Consider the following 20530-nt stretch of genomic DNA (forward strand, 5'->3'; position numbering starts at 1 on the left):
TTACATCTTAGGTTAAAATTTATGGAAAAAAAAATCTTCTTACAAAATTCGTAATTAATTAGTCAAAAATTTCCATGATCAATACATATCCATAAATTAAATGTCACATAAGATTGTCAAAATTTCGGATCCTATTACCGTCTTTTTCAACCTAAAAAATATTTTTAATTTGTATGACATGACTTGGATCTTACGTGTTTCCTATATGTGGGCATAACTTGTGCTACGATATTATTTTAACAAGACATAAAATTAGTAATGCAGGGTGTACATTTTTCCTGGAACATTACAAAAACAAATGAACGAGCGTAAACTCGTCTCCAGAATATATATATATATATATATATATATATATATATATATATATTATATATATATATATAGATATATCTCCAGAATATACATATATATATCTCCAGAATATATATATATATATATATATATATATATATATATTATTTCTCATAAACAATATGGCAGCATATAGTATTAAAAATAGTATTATTCGGATTACGAGATATTTATTCGATGTCCTCCAAACACTAAACTCCAACATAGTTAACTCATAATTTACATAAGCTGTCACAGATCTTGTTCCATAAAGTGCAAACAAAAAGTTCTCCAACCACGTCTATACGGAGAATATCTAATCCTCTTAAATTTTACAAGATCGCGTAAACTATATATATATTTCAATACTTGGCTGATGGTATTGATTCCCAATCAAAATTCCCATTAATCTTCTGTATCAAAGTCCTCCGCTGCAAATCCGGTGCCGTTTCCGACACGTTCCACACCTTCACAGATTTATCGAGACTCCCACTATACACCAACCACTTCCGATCTCCAGCCACGGAAGAATCCTCCTCAATGGCCAAGCACTTCACCGGCCCTGTGTGTCCCGTCAAGACCGACAGGCACCTATGCACCACCCCTTCCCTCCGCCACACACATATGGTCTTATCGGCAGACCCGCTGAAGACTAAATTCCCCGCCACTGCGAGGCAGAGCACTGCCAGTTTGTGCCCTTTAAGTACTCCACTGTGTGACAGTTCCTTCTCCATCTCCCAGAAATTCACTATCCCATCGGAGGACCCGCAATACACAACTGAACCCGTATCATTTACAGCCAGAGCAGTGACAGCAGATTCTTGGCGGAGCAGAGTCTGACTTAAAACATGCCTCACCACCTTACCTTTCTGTTCTCGTTTCCATACTTTCACCGTGCCGTTGGCCGAGCCGGAATACACTATTCCTTGGATACTTGAAACGACTGAATTCACAGCATCGTCGTGCGCCTTCACTGATTCGAGGCATTTCGAGTCCTTCACTCTCCAAACTTTGAAAGTTCCGTCCCATGAAGCTGAATACAGTAGCCCTTTTTCTTGATTCATGCTCAGGCAAGAAATGGCATCGGCATGCTTTATCCAGATGGTGGATCGATTACGCTTTACCTCCACATAATTTTTCGGCCTGATCGAGGCTTTGAAGATGTCAAAGAATGCAGGGAAAGTGCCTGATTGCTTGTGCATGCTTGGATCCTTGGGATTAATCTTCCACACACGAACCTTTCCATCCTGATGACCAGTGTAAATCGTGTTCCCGCAGATGATAATGGCTTTGACAAGGCCACTGTTGGATTTGAAGGCCGAGAATACTTGCATATTTTTCCAAACTCGGATGTTCTTGCTGTCTGAACCCGTGTATAGTGTGCCATCCTTGGCAGCTAGGGAATATATGTGGCCTTCTTCTCTGACGAGGGAGCAAATAAGGCCATTTTGAGAAACATTCTGAGACAGGTTTCGGGAGAAGTTAGAGGTCCATGGGGATCTGGCGCATGGGGAGGTTTGGTTCCATGGAGACGCCATCGTGGGTGATCCCTCGCAGCTGAGTTGGCTGGTCTCATAGGTGGACAAGTTGCTATTCCGTGTGGCGAAATGATCAACTTCCGCCGAGGAGGATAAAGAATTGTTTGAAAGCTTGTTGTTGCTTCCCTCCAACGTTATTGTATACCTTTTTTCTCCTCCCGTCATTCCAAATCCGTCCTATTTTTGTGATTATTTAACAAAAGTTGCATATTTTTTTGAGAATTGAATAAGAACAAGATCGATAGAATGAATAAATAATAAGAAACTCGATGAAAAAATTCCAAAGAAGAGGAGGTGCGGAGTGAATGGGAGAACTTTTAGCGAATGCAAACGGAATTTAAAGGCAAAAATAAGAAAAATCAAATGAAGCGTGTAATTGGGTTCTGACATCTGTCCTTGCTCCTTAGTCAAACTGTAAACTAAGTAATTAAATAAATATATTACTCTATATATATTTGTCTTGATAAAAAAAATATTACTTTGATTTTATCTTCAATTTTAGAATGGAATTGGATCAGGTACACACTAACCAAATGAATAGAATCAGCTCGAATTGAAATATTTACGAAATGGCAATTAATTAAATAAGGGAACCGCCCTTTTTAAAACACTCCAGATATTTTTATTTTAAATTCTAAAATCTTATGAATATATTATATATATTGAACGCTTGTCAGGTTTTAAAGGGCCGCTTTTTTTTCTAGTATTATCTTCATCGATTATCATATTTTTAGTAAATTTAAAATATTTATGGAAATAATTTTTTTTTTTGAATATTTTCATCGTTATGTTTAAATTTTTTATCGTTGAATTATTCTGCCTCCTTTATTAATTACTTTTGTTTGTCAATGATCATTAAATCAGATTATGTTATGACCACTTAGAAAGCAAAATACTTGATCCAACCCAGTTCAATGAACCTGGCTATCCCAGTGAATTGATGTATGATTGAATTCATTTGCAATTTTCTGAGTTAGTTTTTGGGTTGAGTTAGATCCAATTTCTCATCTTAACATGGTATCAGAGTTCATGTTCTAACGATATGTGTTGGACTGCCCATAGTTGAGTCACTCGTTCAGCCATAATTGAGTAATTTGTAAACTTCACGCTCCAGATGGTCTTTCTTGAGCTTGAGAGGGTGTGTTAGTTGTCCTAAATCGGTTGAATAAATAACCTGAGAGTTGTATATATGGGCTTTAATTAACAATCCTTCCTCTTGAGCTAGTTTTTGGGATTGAGTTAAACCCAAGTCCCAATCTTAAAAGTAGTAATCGATTTTTTTCTAATGCATACCAACATATGTGTCAGATAAGTCGATATCATCATTTATTTTAGAAAGATACACATTAATTAATGTTTCATTTTACGCGTGTGTATATTCGATTCATGTCCAATGATGGGGGTATAGAGCTTAAAATAATACACAGCTCAACTCAAGGGTCGCAAACAATATTCCCTAGTGTCTCGGTAAGTAATCTACACCTATGATGTAATTATCAAACCAATCAATGACTTTATCTTATATTTATTATATTTTAAATGTATGTGAATATATTAAGGTATACGATAAATTAATACAATAAACATTTCCAACCACGGAATTAAATATAATATATGTGTAAGAAGGTAATAAGTGAATCAATTACCCGAGTCGAGTTCATTGCATATAATATTTATTTATATAGTAAGAACTTCTAGCCGTGCAAGTTATGATTGAGAAATTCCGCACATTTTATATAAGCTTGTGGATTAAAAAAGATATTGCTTTTAGTGAGATGAAAGGCATCGGAAACTCCTTGCATTTTTTTGGGAAGGTTTAGTGTTTTTGGACAAATTAAGTCACTTTGGGGTCATTGGCATTTGGCCATTCAAGGAAAGTGGACAATTCCAGGAAATGTTCCCATCTTATCTTGTCTCGCCTTGATCAAGGAAATCGATTGTAGCGGGAATGCACATGTGCCACCATAGAGAAGAGTCCAGTGACGCTATACTTGAGCGACTTTACTCTAGATGACAATCAACCAATCAAATGACTACAGGCTTCCCCGATCCTTCCATCATGAATTTGTCGATATTTGATTTTCATTCAATAATGTTATATTTTTGTTTTGGTCTTTTTTCGGATCAAATCCTTGAAACATTGTTTGTCGTTGATAATCTCATACATGCTAATATAGCAGCAATAGAACTTATGTTATGCACATTATACAACAAACTTTCCTCTCATTTTGAATAAAGTGCTGCGCTGGAGAACATCGATGTAAAATAAACAATATTCGATGGAATTAGTGACTTTTGATTATATTTGTCAAGTGAACCGACCCGACACAGGTCAAGCCAGATCATCAAAAACCTGTTTTCTGACGGGTTCAAAATTCCTCAACTCAGTCCAATCCAAAGTGTGTTGCGGGTTAGCCGGTTAGGTATGCCAGTGCGGGCCACTCATAAAAAAATTAAAAATATATAATTAAATGAATTTAATCATTTCAAAATAAAAATTCTAAATTATTGATTTCACACCTCTACATATTAACTAAAGTAATTATCACAACAAATACTCAAATTTCACTTTATCACAAAAAATTCCTGACCCGCTGGCCTATTCGGTCTTAGGCCAGCGACCAGTGAGGGTGGCCCCGCCTTTAAATAGATGGGAATTTTATAACCAACACTTTTAATTTGGTTAACGAGTTGGGCTCAACCCCTTATTGAATGCTCTATTTTTGGCCAAAACAAAACAAAACAAAATACGAATAACCGAATTGAAATTAAAATATTTCCTTCACTGTATATGCACCGCAAAGGTTTCAACGATGTCTAGGCCCAACTCATTATACGTAGACTTGTATGTATAGGCCTATTTCATCTGGATTGCAAGATGTATTTTCTCAACAATCAGTTGTATACACAGAGACCCCTCGAAAATTGGAAAGGGTATAGCAACATATCTATCTATCTTGTTTTTTGAAAGAATTATACGTAAAACTTGTAATAATCCTCTTCCCTTTTTTAAAGTTAAGGGTCAAGTTGGAAACAAAAAATCCAAATTCAAAGTAAAATCAACAATCTTACCAAATCTTATTGGTTCAAATAAATATTTTACATAGTAAGCAGATTGGATATCCAATTCTATACTCGGTTTCCCTGAACAAAATCTACAAGGTGATATCTGTCATCGATCCGCTTATTAGTATTCTGATTAGTCTATGTCTCTTTGATATATACCATAACAAAGAAAACATTTTGTTTTGGGCTCTATTATAATTTGTATCCGACAAAGAAATTTTTTGTTTTACTTATGATGTCGGAATCTGCAGCCCAACTTCTTCACTATTCATTGGGTAATTTTTTTTATTTTTTTATTATTACTAGATTTTTTCCTTATCATTTGCTTTTGAATCCAAGTATGTCATGTTGAGATAAGTTCATCTTGCTACACCACAATTGATGTAACATCTAACGGAGAATTTCGACAACTGAAAAATAATCCAAGAAGTCCACAAAAACTTAGAAGCTCACAAGCAAAAATCCAACAGATGAAAGCCCAAAACAATTGCGTTGGCGCAAGAAAAGAACGATGCGACCAGTCATCGTGGAATACAACCTAAACTAAAATGCGGAGTTGAACAAAAAAAGCAGAAGGAATAATCAGGAAACAAAAAACAAAAAACAACAACAACAACACATCCAACAAAAGTTACAACAAAGCTCTGCAGAATTCTACCAATTTAATGCTTGTTTATTTCAATTTTCAGCGGTCAAGTATTTGAATTTTTTACATATTCCTTCAACTTTCTTGTAAAATGTTGATCAAGTTAATAATAACATAATTATATTTGATGTTGTTAATGGATTCCTCCCGTAATTTTGTCATATTCCTCATTTTGTGTTTATGGAACCATTTCAAAGGAGTTAGAAGTGAACGAATCGAGACCTATAACGTTGGTCAAAGGAGTCAGATTATTTCACATTTGGTACGATCACGTTCTTGATACACCCCGTAATTTTCACGAGAAACACTATTATTGTTTATTAATAATCCTTATACAATAGACAGAAATATGTAATGATTGACGTTTTGTCCTTTTTCATATAAAAAAATCCGTTTTTTCGTTTTATTTCATTATTTCACATCATAGTCTAGTTTCTCATTAATTTTATAATTACAATATAATCTCAATTAAATACAATACTTTCAATTGTATTATGATCTTTCATTATTTTTTTATTATTATGATATTAACTATATTTGAATATATATCGTACACGGATACATTAGTTTACTTTAAATAAACGATATCTCTAAGAAGGATATATATTTCTACTTTTAAAAAAAAAATATCAGCCTGATGTATGCAGATAACAAATAGTATCAGAAACTAGGTTTATATGTGTGTTTGGATTTTCCATGATAGATTGAACAAGTAACCGTTTTTTAAAAATAGTAAAATAAGAAAAAAAAACATATTTTATTTTTATATTTGCAAATTTCACCTCTTAATTTAATAATCATATTTTTCATATAATACATATACGTTTTATGCCAAAACTTATAATCAACTAACTACATGGAATGCCGTGCAGGGTCGTGCGATTTGGCAAAGCAATATGGACATGTAAATGAGAATCGATCGGTTACGACAACGAATGACTTGCGTATTCACACTTAGGACTTTATATAATTTTTTAAATTTAATTTTTTTCAAAAAGAATGGTTTTCCTATTTTTTTTTTAATTTTAAACACATTATTGGTGGACATGCATTATATACGTGTATTTATTTACCAATACTTTATTTATTTATAATAAAAGAGGAGTAGGTCTCACATCTTGTGAGACGATCTCACGAATCTTTATCTGTGAGACACGTCAACATTATCGATATTCACAATAAAAAATAATACTCTCAGCATAAAAAATAATATTTTTTCATGGATTACCCAAATAAGATATCCGTCTCATAAAATACGACTCGTGAGATCGTCTCACACAAGTTTTTGCCATAAAAAAAGAGAGTTGCTGATTTTTAGTGAAGCTTTTTTAGCATCTCCCAAAAATAATTTTTCTACATATTACTATTTCTTTTTGACATTTTAACTCGCACTTCTTTCATTGAAAATTCAAGGAGATTAGTTAAAGATGTAAAATAATAAATTATTTAAAATGCACCACAATTACACTGGGATTATAAACGATTCATTAATATGTAAAATATTTGATGTGTACAACAATTATGATTTAGTAACTGGTAAGCGTGTTGGGGATATATAATATGAGGAAATGGATCCCACATTTTAACGACTTTCAAATTTCTTACGTTGGCATATCGACCGAATTTGAAATTAATTAATAAAGTTTTTAATATGCGGAATTTCCTGAGATGTTTACTCCCGTGAAGCAACAAATTTGACAAAAAGAACGATTTTGCACTGAATCCACATGCCTACAATCTTGTATAGGGGATGATAATCAACAATTGCTACATAAAATATTATTTAGTTTAATAATTTTTTAAAATATTTGAAAAGGAAGTCTTCATGTAAGAGATTGTAAAGTCGGTGCGCAGGGACAGAAATGTACTTGTGTTGAATGAGATCTGAAACGAGAATTGAGAAATGAGGCCTCTTATTGCAGTAATAAATATAAAATTCAATTCGCAAATAACAAATATACTAATAAATACATAAATATATCAAAATCAATATATTACATCAATAATTCAATTCGCAAATAACAAATATACTAATAAATATATCAAAATCAATGTTACATCAATAATTCAATTCGCAAATAACAAATATACTAATAAATACATAAATATATCAAAATCAATATATTACATCAATAACAACTCAATAAATATTTAAAATAACTACATAAATACTACTCGTCTAGTTTCTTAGAGACGAAAATATTTATCAAATCTGTATAATCCAATTGTAAGACATTTCTTTCTCAATCGACAACATAGTTGGCTCATTTAGTCTATCTTGCGATATTGTTGATCGAATATAATTCTTGTAGAAACTACACTTTTAGTCTCTATGATCGTAGAAACTACAAAATCAAAGAATTATTTGAGTCGAAATAACAAATCAAAAAATGAAAGTACAAAGAAATCCCAAAAAACAATGAATTTCATCTTTCAAGGGTCCACACATTCAAACTCTATTCACAATTTATATTATTTCCTTAGACTATCCACTTATTAATTACACAAGTCGCGTATTAAATTTATATAAAACTCATTAAAGAATTTAAATAATGCGATATGTGCTTTAGTTATATATTTAATTAATATGATCTCTAAGCACATTATAATGCCCATATCACAAATAAATTTCATTTTCAGTGAGTATCCTTTGATAGATTAATCTACAAATATAAATATAAATATGTACTTATAAAGAATATTTGAAATGGAAATAAACATAATTTATGAAGAAAATTACTTACCTTCAAGCTTAATAGAAGTAGGGGACCGTAAACTTTATTTGTAGAATGAGAACAAAAATCAGGGTTGAGATGTGGAGTGAGTTAAAGAACAAATACCATATAATATATATATATATATATATTTTTGTATATAAAGGGTCTTTTATTGGGTCGGGTCCTGAGACAACCGCTTGGTTGACCTTATAAAAGGTACGGCTCTGGCAGGGGACGTCCGGTTTTGTGTGCACCCGCACTTCCTTCTCCGTGTGGCTAAATTTGGGCTCTTGATTGTATAATGGGGTAGTGCTCCTACATATAGGATGAAATTAACATGTGCGGGAGTTTCCAGACCTAAGCTGCAGCGTAGGGGCACCCGTTTTGGAGGCACCCGTGCTACGCTTTCCAAGCAGCATCCAACCCAGTTTTATGTACTTTCTTGTATCTTGGTGTTTCTTAGTTGAATCATTTCATCCATAATCTCCCATGAAAATTTGGAATGCACTCGAGTATAAGCACAAGACTGAAAAGGAAGGTATAAAAAAATTTCTTATCTTGAAATATCTTGAATTTGTCATGACTGATACAAAGTCTTATCTTGATCAAATACATGAACTACAATTGTTACCAAGCTTCTTGAGTTAAAAATGAACATTTTAATCATTTCAAGTGAGGACTATTATTGAGAGCACCTACGTTGTGCTTTCTGCCTGATATTTCCAGGTGTCCGAACTCAGCTTTCTGTTCTATCTTTATGTCTCTTGGTTGGATCGTTTCATCCATAAATGCCTCTCTTTTCAGATATTCAAATAAAAATATGTCTTGTAACGATTGTATCGTTTGATGAGAACACACTGAATCATGAAAAGCCACAATTTTCTAGAAACTCTACAGATTCATATATAAGTTATGCAACTCAACATTTTTGCTGGATATTGTGTTGAAAAGTTTGTTGTATTTTGGGAGTAATTTGCTGATAAAACTCGAGCAAAATTTGAGAAGTGATGGCAAATAAAACCTTAAATGATAGTATTTTAATATACCTAAAACCCGAATGTTTCGATATGATGCATAATTTCGTTTCATTCCTACTTTCTGTTTTCAGATTGTCTACTCTATTTTAAACAACACTTCCATGATCCGATTTGGTATAATTTGTGAAGCTAGAAGCCCTTTAAAAGTTTTTAAGTCGTAAAAACTCTAATATTACCAAGAAAGGAATGTTAACAAAATAAATTTGAAGAAATGTTTAACCTCTGTGTTATAAAAACTCAAGTATATTTACTTTCTTTGCATGTGGTTTTATGCATGTTTTAAAAAAATGAGATCTAAAATGTTATTAATATTATGTAAGTTATTTTTTTGTATTTTTATCGTAGGTGTAGAGGTAATTATATATCCCGAGTATCGCACCAACTAATTTCTAATTAATGGGACCAGCTCAGGCGAGACCTCAACCTAGTTGACAATTGAGCTAAAATACAGGCGAAGTGATTGACTTTTGGAGCCATCCACCACTCACTCGATACATTTGCAAATTAATAATCAATCATAACCTAATCTAATTTAATAATTAGGCTGTCTAAAATACAATTTCATAGAAAAGAATAATAATAATTAATTTGAATGTTTTCGGTCCTTTATGATTGTTTATGATTGTTTTTTAGTTATAAATAAAATAAATTTTGTCTTCAATATTGAACATAGAAGAAAAACAAATTATCAAAATCCAGTTTATATATATATATATTACATATTACATATATATATTATAGATATGCAACAAAATTGTATCACAAGAACCAAACAATTTTCAGCATGATAGTTTGAAAAGAAGATGAAAGGGAGGTGTACAAGGAAGAAAAACCATCTCCAAGTAAACATATTTCCTCGATCATTAATCATTTGTTCTCATCTTTTTCAATCTGTTTCCATTTCCATCACCGTCAAAATCTTGATTCGAACCGTCAACCAATTTGCTCGATCTCATCTTGAATCCCTCATTTTCAGACAAAAATGACATTAAATTCTTTTACCCCTTCAAAAAACGTCATTAAATTCTTTTACCCCTTTAAAAAACAACAACACTAGTTCATAAATCCATGCATTTTCCTGATTCTTGAAAATGAGAACAAGAATCAACCTCGTACAGTTGCTCGGATTTGTTCTGTCAATTGTTCCATGTATTTTAGCCTCGTGCAACCAAAAATGCGGCGGCCAGCAACTTCATTTCCCCTTCGGCTTCTCAGCCGGCTGCAAAATCCAACTAAACTGCAGCTCAAACGGAAAAGTCCTCGCCGATGGTTTCCCGGTTCAATCCGTCACATCAGACACCATCCTGGTCACAATTCCGGCGACTTGCGATCGACCTGTGGAGGCGCTGCGCAGCCTTTTTACACCAAACTACGCACCAACGTCACACAACGCGCTACTCCTGCGTAACTGCAGCGGACTGCGTAGCTCGTGCTTCATCCCAACGACGATGGTGCAGACCCACTTCGAGCTGCTCAATTGTAATGCGAGGAACGATAGCATAAGCTGCTACTCGGAGGAGGACAATCGGAGCTCGTTCATAAATTATGAGAAGTTGAGGAGGACAAGTTGTAGGTCTCTGTTCTCGGCGATCTCGATGGAGTCTTTCGGGAACAGTTCTTCCGTGTCGTTGGACGTGCAGATTGTGAAACTGGAGTGGTGGATTCTGGGACGATGTAAGTGTGCTGAGAATGCGAGGTGCGTTCGGATAAAGTCGACGCCCGTTGAAGGGAATCCACCGGGTTACAGGTGCCAATGCGCCGAGGGGTTCGCCGGAGACGGATTCATGGACGGATTGGGTTGCTGGAAAGGTAAAGTTCAGCATCTCTTTTCGTCTCTTCATTTTACTTTTACTTTTTTTTTTCATTTGATTCTTGATTTAGTTTTTTCCAACAATATTCTTATTTGAAATCACAATATAATGAACATTTTATGTTAGTAAACTAATAAAAATTTATAAATGCGGCAACCACAAATTCTTAAAATTTGCATTTAGTTATGAGCTCTATAAAGAAGGCTATTTTTATTAATGTTGTCAGAATCTATGATGAGAATTTCAATCGATAAAGCAATTAGATAGTTGGTTAAATTTTTAGAAAAAAATATAACATATGAGGTTTTAATATATTAAAAATGGTTCAAGTGGACCAATTAAGAAAAGCATAATCATAGTTCGCATTATAAATTTTATCGTATCCGAAAGTTGGATTAGCTTTCTTTCATTTTGGTTGCATAATTGGTCAGAGTCACCCACTATGTAGCCTGATGTGCCAAAATTTTCTTCCATCATTCCGTGGTGGAAACAATCATATTTTTATAAAGTTTTGGTTTAAACTATACCACGAACAAGTCCCACAAATCGTCTGGCAATTATGCCTGAAGGATCCCAGCTGTTAGGGCACTGCCTAACATATGAAGGGTTCATGTTTGACGAGATTTCTGTTTTATGTGGTGTCTATTGTGGATTTGACATGCTTGATCAAACATGGATCATTGTATCTTATTCTTATAAAAGGATCGAAATTTCCCGCCATGAACAATCACTCATCATGTGATTGAGGACCTATTTTCAGGACTTTGTTAACGTTGTTAGAAAATTTATTCATAATTTGTTGGATCTTAACCTTATGTACACAAACAGAATCATTAGGTTGCAATCCATCAAAGTACATGAACGGCAGATGCGGCGGAACAACAAGAATTGGAGTTCTGGTTGGAGGTAATGAATCACTGAATTAGAGTGCGTTTGGATGTAAAAGTTGTTAAAAAGATCGTTTTTCAAAATTAACGTTTGGTCGGCTTTTGCAATTTCAGGAGTAGCTGCAGGTGCTTCACTAATGACCGTCTTCGGACTCATCTTCTGTTTCATTCGGAAAAGATCCAAACTGAGAAGCAGAAGCAGAAAAAGCCGCCATCTTTGCAAAAGTGCCGGGATTATCATTCCTATTCACCCATACAAAGAAATCGAGAAAGCCGCGGATTCCTTCTCTGAGAAAAGAAGGCTTGGGAACGGGGCCTATGGAACCGTTTACTCGGGTAAACTGAACGAGGAATGGGTCGCCATCAAGAGGATCAAACGCAGAGATGCAGACATCACTGAACAAGTCATAAACGAGATCAAACTCCTATCCTCAGTAAGCCATCCGAACCTAGTCCGGCTCCTTGGTTGCTCCATCGAAGATGAAGAGCAGATTCTTGTTTATGAATTCATGCCTAATGGAACCTTATCCCAGCATCTCCAAAGAGAAAAGGGCAATGGGCTTCCATGGCCAGTTCGTTTAACTATTGCATCGGAAACAGCTCAGGCTATTTCCTATCTTCATAATGCAATGCACCCACCTATTTATCATAGGGATATAAAATCAAGCAACATACTCCTAGACTACAACTACAAGTCCAAAGTAGGGGACTTTGGGCTTTCTAGATTAGGTATGATCGAGTCATCCCACATCTCAACTGCCCCTCAGGGCACCCCCGGGTATCTCGATCCTCAGTATCATCAGGATTTTCATTTATCCGATAAGAGTGATGTATATAGTTTTGGAGTCGTTCTTATCGAGATCATAACAGCTCTGAGAGCTGTGGATTTCAGTCGCCCTCAGAATGAAGTAAATCTGGCTGCATTAGCTTTAGACAGGATTGGAAGAGGCTGTCTAAGCGAGATAATCGACACGTCCCTCAAACTAAACTTGGATAACTGGACAGTTTCATCGGTGCACAAAGTGGCTGAACTGGCATTCAGATGCCTGTCGTTTCACAGGGATATGAGGCCTTCTATGATGGAAGTTGCCATAGAATTGGAACAGATTAGGCTGAGTAAATGGCCAAATTCATTAGATGATACATCTTCATGTTCATCTCCTTCCAATTCAAGCGAAAAACAGATGAGTTTGAAGCAGGAATTGAGTTGCAGCGGTCCATTCATGAGTAGCACGAATTCATCGGATACTGTTGCAGATTTTTCTCCAGTTTCAGTTCAGGATTCTTGGCAAAGTGATGATCAGAGCTCGCCTTCATCAAATAGTTTGCTGAATCATTTCAAAAGGTGAACAATTTGATCATATTTTGAAGGAACTCGTGTATATTATATGATAAGGGAGTTAATTTAAATTAATTTGAATAGATATAGCAAATTGAAATTCTGGAATTTAGTATATGATTTTATGTTAATGAAGAAATTGCATGCCATCGTTAAACGTAATATATAACTATGGACGTATCACGTATGTATATTAAAATAAGAAAAATGTAAAGGTTCCAATAAATAATTTCAAAATTCCCACGAACACATGCCACGAATAGGAAATTAACCGGTGAAGAAAACTGTCGTCCCCACGGCAAAAATTGCGAGTGAGTCTCATGTGAGATCGTCTCACAGATCATAATCCGTGAGATGGGTTAACCCTATCCATATTCACAATAAAAAGTAATATTTTTAGCATGAAAATAATACTTTTTTATGGGTGACCCAAATAAGAGATCTGTCTCACAAATACGATCCGTGAGACCGTCTCACATAAATTTATGTCAAAATGTGGAGGCCATTTGGACTGCGACATCGATACAATACCTTTCGTCTTTGTAAGCACAAAATGACATCTCTTATCTAATCAAAGTGTGCCCATTTGTTGATGATATTCCTTCATTGGAAGGAACCAAATATGCTACAGGTCGGCACATAAATCGATAATAAAGCAATTATCGTGGTTTTATTTTTAATTATTTTTTTAAAAAATATCATTCTTGGGACGATATGATTTTAATCATTCATAGTGCTGAAAAATATCTCTGTGATGTTATTGCATTTTTAAAACGTGTTGATAAATGCGCTTAGCTTTAGTTTTCAGAGAGATGTTGTCATAAAAAGATGTCCTCCATACATGTTTTATATTATCCTTACAAATGAAAATATATACAGAGTTTCTAAATTAAAATAAAACAATATGTATACACGTGCTTCCTTTCTATTTTTGAAGAAATCCCATTTATTTAAATGTCCCGTGTCGTAATATGCAAGTAAAATAATAAAATGAGATAAACTAATTATGATCACCATTTTTATTGGAATATATATCTTGTGACACGGTCTCATATATTTTTATTTGTGAGACGGATCAATCTTACCGATATACATCATAAAAATAATATTATTAGCATAAAAAATAATAATTTTTCATAGATGACCCAAATAAAAGATCTGTCTCATAAAATACGATTTGTGATATCGTCCCACACAAATTTTTTTCAGTTCTTATTCAAGCTAAATGTCGCATCCGAACAATTTGTAACTTTTATTCGTACATTTAATATGACCCGATTACAATTATGGAGGAGGAAAATTATACCACATAATTATCTGGGGAGGCCCTTCCAACCGAAGAAAAACATACAATTAAAACTCGAACGCTAGGAAAAAACCAAAAAAACCCAGCTCGGTCTAGGAGCTTGCTGGTTTTAACGACGTGATATCGACGGAGGAGCCTATCGTCGCCTTACCGATCTCGACGTCGAACGAATCATAACGGCGGAACAGCTCGACCACCAGCAACCTCGCCGCCATCACCACAAAATTCTTCCCTGCACATTGTTTGTTCTGAACTGTGGGCGACTCTGTTTCGGGTCCATTGGACCATAGCACGTGTTTTAAGAGTTTCTCCCCTTCTTCACCGACGAACCGGTCCGGTACGAACTCCTCGGGTCGATCGAATATCTTCGGGTCCTTGGTAGCAAACGGTTGGTACCCAAACATCATCTCACCAGCCTTCACCTGAAAGGCAGCGTCGTGTGACTCGATCACCAAGTCGCGCTTAGCCTTTGCGTACTGCAGGGGTACAGGAGGCTGGATGCGCAGCGCTTCGTAAACCACCGACTTCATCAACGGCATGCTTTCCATCGCTGCCATGGTGAGTTTTCCGCCGCTGGATTTGATAGCCGATCGGATTTCCTGGGCTAGTTCCGCATGCAGCTTGACTCCAGCTTTACCAACCAGGCTGACAATGCTTGGGAACAAGATTTTGAGTCCACCGTAGGAATTGAAGCACGTGGCGAATACAAGATTGTGGCCAGCCTCCTCCCGAGAAAGGCCGTCCTTTTCTGCTTGGTCGAGGATGGGGCCGGCGTTTTGGTAGATGAAATCGTACAACCTCTGGTAATCACTCTTGACCAAAGATGGTGGCAATCTAAATGTATGGAGAAGGAGGTCGTCTAAAATTCTAGGCAAACCAAGTGTTAGTATCGGGTGTAGGTTAAATAGCACCCATTTGGTTATTATCCCCGGCGCGTCCGTTCCGAGCTTAGTGTCCTTAGGGTCCACGCCGTAATATGCTTTGGCCAAGAAATTGAACGCCGTTTGATCATTGCCGTCGCCGAAGCTTGCTTTTCCTTTTTTCGCCAAATCCTTCTCTAATCCCTCGAACAACTCCGTGTAGGCTTTACTGAATTCCGGGATGAACGCTTCCCGCCGATAAGTGAGTAAGAAAAACAACAGGTTCTTCAGCTTGGTGTGGTTGGGTTCCGAAGGGTCGAGATACGAGAGGATTCTGTAGCCGCCAGTGAGATCGGTGGAGGGCATATACGTGCCGGTGAAAAGATCCTTCTTTTCGACTACACTGGTGTCGAAAAGGACCGGAAAACTCTTGCCGTCGAGCAAGATGATGACGTTTGAGGCTGATGAAATGAAGGGTCCCGGCGGCATGTTGCTTCTGAAGACGGTGGACTGATATTTTTCCACTCTTGACTTGAAGAATTCTTCTCTGCCTTGATCATAGAAAAAATCTTGTCTATCTTTCCACGGGCCAAAAAATGGAAGCCCGTAGTCTCCAGGGATTTCTTTGATGGGAAGCGTGGAGGGCTTCAACGGATCAGCTAAAACAGTGTCTAGTTCCGACAAGGTGGCGGTGATCAACGGCTGCGCAGCGAATGTACGCCGTTTCGAAATCCTTTTAGGAACTGCCGGCAGTTTTGGAGAGTGCTTTGGACTGGTAAATTGGAAGGTAGAAGAAGAGAAGAACGCTACAGAAGAGGAAGCCATCCGGTCGAGTAGTTTGAGGTTTTGCCCTTTGGAATATTGTGAAGGCTGTAACCAGTGCTAGTGGTGTGTTGTGAGGGAAACCATATTTTATACTAAAGTGATTTGGAACGTGGCCAATTCATTATCTTAATCAAGGATTTTAATTAATTCTAACAAAAACTCGGTCATGATTTGTTCAACCAGAATTATTATATTTTTTTGTTCATTATATAATTTTTACACAAATTTATGTTAATATGTCATAAGTAATGTGTTGCATATGCGGGCTGTAATAACAAATGCCACTTCATTACCCAGGAGTGTTGTGGCTTTGTATTTCCTGTGAACGTAACAACACCTTATTCTTTAGATCATCCTACTAGTTTTGATTGGTTTTACAAAACTTGACACATGTTCTGAATCTTACATAAAAAATGGCGAAGTCGGATGTGAGAATTGTAAAAACATATGCCATAGGATTTTCGAATGAATGTATCAGGCTCAATTTGGGAAAGGACAGGGGTCCAACTTTTTAATAGATAATTTAAATTACAAATGGACCATTCACGATGCTTCGCAATTTGGTTGAGTGATGACTTTTTTTGTTATTTTACGACTCTATCTGTCGATTGTTCAATTAAAATTGAACTTTTTTAAAAAATGAACAATTAATTAAATGAAATATTCCATGCATAAAATGTGAGTTTATAATATCAGTTCTATAAATAAATAATTATTTTAAAATTTATAATTTTGATTGGCGGCGGAAGGAAGGGCAGCCCACGTGCTCAATAAATTTTATGAGAATATTTTTGTATATTGTTTGTAGATAAAATTATATTACCATGCATCCTCGTATATTAGAATATATATACACATACAAAATATAGTAGATCAAATACAATTACATGTAATAATTTAATATTTTGAATGAAATAATAATTTAATATTTTGCAACAGAGACTAAAGTGAAGAAAATTACCAGACAAAAATTGTATATCAGAAATTATGAAAAATAACAAATTTTAAAAATAATGCATTGTTTCAAATAATTTCCAAAATAATAATATTTCCCCTCTAATTTTGAATTGGAAATTATAAAAATGTTGGAGCTGTTCTATAAAAAAAAAATAGATTTAACATATGTTTCCAGCTTCGGTATGGTATGAGTTCGCTTAATTTATGTATGTTTTTGTATATTGGCTAGAAAGGCCCATTTTGCAGAGGCCCAGTACGATAATGTACCAATGAAATTATATTTTTATAATATGATAAATCATAATGTAATTAATAAAATAAAATTAAAAAATTATTAATTGAGCAATGATATGATGTTTGATTAAGTGAATTTGAGTTAGAATAAAGCACTCACTTTAGACACTAGTGTAGGCTCCAATTATTTATAAAATCACAACTTTATACTATATACAAAACGCAATCAGCGTAACATGCAAGTGAGTAGACGACGAACCTTATTAGTTCAAAGATAGCTTTAATATTATCCTAATGCAGTGTTTGGTAGCTAGGATTACCGTAGGATAGGGACACCAATCAGCTGTTTGACTCGCTGATACATGCCTGATGGATAACACCATTCCCGTGATTATTCCACTGTTCACCTGTGAAAACGGATGACAGCAATCCCATTTTCTTTGAGGTATTAGGAATCCCATTTGTACAGTGCCCAAGCCAACGCTTTTTTTTCCAAAAATGCCCTTTGCCCTACTTAAGATTTAAGCTGCGACTAAGCACAAGGTGAGTCATTCACTCGTTCTATCAGAGGCCGCCGCTATGGCTTCCGCGATTTCGAAGGTGACGAATCTGACGTACTTTTGAAGACAAAGCAAAACAAAGGTTACGGGATGGTGAGTGATTTGTAGTTTAAAGAAATTCTTACAAACTTCAGCTTCTGACCCTGGTTGTCGTGAATTTGATTTTTTCTTTCACCTTCATCTTAACTAATACATTTTCTCAGCCCTATTGAAATCAGTGGGATAGAGTTGCAGTACATGCATTTTCTGTTGAACTTGAAGAGATTTAGCCACATTCAATTCCTTATTCGATCGTGCGCTGTTGGGTGGACCAGTGAATAGCTCCCTCAATTAAGTTAGTATAACATGTGTTCTCTTCATATTATCTTACATGTTTAAGTTTAGGTACAGTGACTAAAATGATTAACAACTCTTATGTAATACGTTTTTGGTTCATTAATTGTCTGTTTGACAAATAATCATTGATGACACATATTCTTTATCTTTTTGCTGCTGCCTTCATTTTCAATAAGAACAAATCACGGTAACAGGCTTACATTGTAATGTGATGGCTCATTTACTAAGTTCCATAAAAGTACACAACTGACGAAAACAATTTTTGCACTAAATGGTGTATCACTGTTTTGTTTGTAGTCTTAATTTTTCCACTAAATGTGAATGTGTTCTCATTTGTTGAGTGTTGTGGCGAAGATGGACATGAAACGTAGAAACATGCTACTGGTTCTTGTGGTACAACAACTGTTGTGTCGAAATTTATTGATGTTGTGTCTTCTAATCCGACAACGTAGAAGAATGGTTGGGCATCGAGGTCGTGTCCATCGTCGAACACCGCAATCGTACACAATGACACAAAGAATCAATGCTCAAGTAAGCCATTTGAATATGATCATTGATGCTGGCGATGTTCAATGTGTGGTGAATCTTAGAATGAATCGCAATGCCTTTGGAAGGTTGTGCTATCTTCTAATGAATGTAGGAGGACTAACAGATTCTCGATATGTCCGAGTGCAAGAGAAGGTGGCAATGTTTTTGTCAATTTTGGCGCATCATAAAAAAAATCGGGTGACTAGTCATGATTACATGCGAAGTGGACAAACAATCAGTTCACATTTTCATGATGTTATGCGTGCCTTGATGAAGTTATATCCATTATTTCTTGTGAAGCCTTCCCCAGTGGATGAGAACTGTGACAATGACGGTTGGAAATGGTTTTAAGGTACAAATTCTAACAGACTATTATTTAAGGTGTAGTTTCACTAATTATTTAGTCAATAACAGTGACAGCTGTTAAAATATGAAGAGATCAAACATTTTGCGAAACTCTGAAGATAACACACACACAAATTGAGTCGACGAAACTTTTAATTACTGAACAACACAAGAAATCACCTCATATTAATTTCGGAGATGTAGCTGGTTGGGCCCTCCGATTCAAGTTTCAAAGGAAACTGTGGGTTGTCTACGGTAAAATCACCCACAAACCTGCAAAATAATTTTCCGCCACAACAACGAGAAGGAGATGACCACAAAACCGATTGGTAGCGACGTCAATCGAAGATAGAGTACAGGTATAAAAGAAAAATAAACACCAAACTAGAAATTACAAAGAAGTTTTTACATTACCAGATCGTTTGCCATAATTTCTGGGGGATTCGCTTCAGATTTGAGATGGAAGAAATTTGAACAAAATATGAGAGATTACGAATAATACCATTTGCTGTAGATCTGTGAATTGTTTGAAAAGGTAACTATTTGAATATTAACAGGGGTTAAAAAAACGGAAATATGTTCCAGCTTTTATCTAGGCTTAATATGTAACCAGAAAAAATTTTGCAGAGGCCCAATACGATCCCCCGCTTTAAGCAGGAGTTGTGGGCAATATTATCTCATGTACCAATGAAATTAATTTTATTATTTTACCAATATAATCCAATTATGTACATTAAAATAAAAAAAAAAAATGTAAAGAAAATCTCACGGGTCGTATTTTGTGAGACAGATCTTTTATTGGGTCATCCATGAAAAAATATTATTTTTTATGGTAAAATATTATTTTTTATTGTGAATTCGGTAGGATTGACCCGTCTCACAAATAAAGATCCGTGAGTCCGTCTCACAAGAAATATACTCTTATATCTATAATCACTGCCATTTAAAAAATGAAGCAATCTATTTAAAGAAAATCATATATCTTAGCTATAGATGAGTACATCCAATAGGGAGTTTTCAGCCTTTTTTAAAAAATTGAACAAAAAATTAAAATTTCTTCAACTATTTAAGCAACGGTATATAAAAGAACACACAAGGTACGAAGTATAAACGATTTTCACACATTCCAAATTCGATTTCGCCGGTGACCAAGCCGACGGCTCAAAAGTGTATGACTTCGGACCAAACAAATTCCTACAAAAGATACC

General features: G+C 35.3%; 3 protein-coding genes across 3 annotated transcripts; 1 reads left to right on the forward strand and 2 right to left on the reverse strand.

The window, feature by feature from the left end:
• Positions 1-508: 508 nt before the first annotated feature.
• On the reverse strand, positions 509-2190 carry LOC140808249 (protein JINGUBANG-like). The gene has a single exon (XM_073165323.1). It carries the CDS (start codon positions 2031-2033, stop codon positions 693-695), a length of 1341 nt encoding a protein of 446 aa, XP_073021424.1. The 5' UTR covers positions 2034-2190; the 3' UTR covers positions 509-692.
• A 7912-nt stretch (positions 2191-10102) lies between these two features.
• LOC140808162 (wall-associated receptor kinase-like 14) lies at positions 10103-13471 on the forward strand. The gene is made up of 3 exons (XM_073165209.1): positions 10103-11143; positions 11974-12051; positions 12147-13471. Exons 1-3 carry the CDS (start codon positions 10426-10428, stop codon positions 13379-13381), a joined length of 2031 nt encoding a protein of 676 aa, XP_073021310.1. The 5' UTR covers positions 10103-10425; the 3' UTR covers positions 13382-13471.
• Positions 13472-14604: 1133 nt separating this feature from the next.
• Positions 14605-16416, reverse strand: LOC140806991 (allene oxide synthase 2, chloroplastic-like). Its single transcript, XM_073163612.1, has one exon. The coding sequence runs from the start codon at positions 16360-16362 to the stop codon at positions 14770-14772; it is 1593 nt and encodes a 530-aa protein (XP_073019713.1). The 5' UTR covers positions 16363-16416; the 3' UTR covers positions 14605-14769.
• Positions 16417-20530: the final 4114 nt, after the last annotated feature.

The sequence above is a fragment of the Primulina eburnea genome, chromosome 12, assembly GCF_022965805.1.
Source record: "Primulina eburnea isolate SZY01 chromosome 12, ASM2296580v1, whole genome shotgun sequence".
NCBI lineage: Eukaryota > Viridiplantae > Streptophyta > Magnoliopsida > Lamiales > Gesneriaceae > Primulina > Primulina eburnea.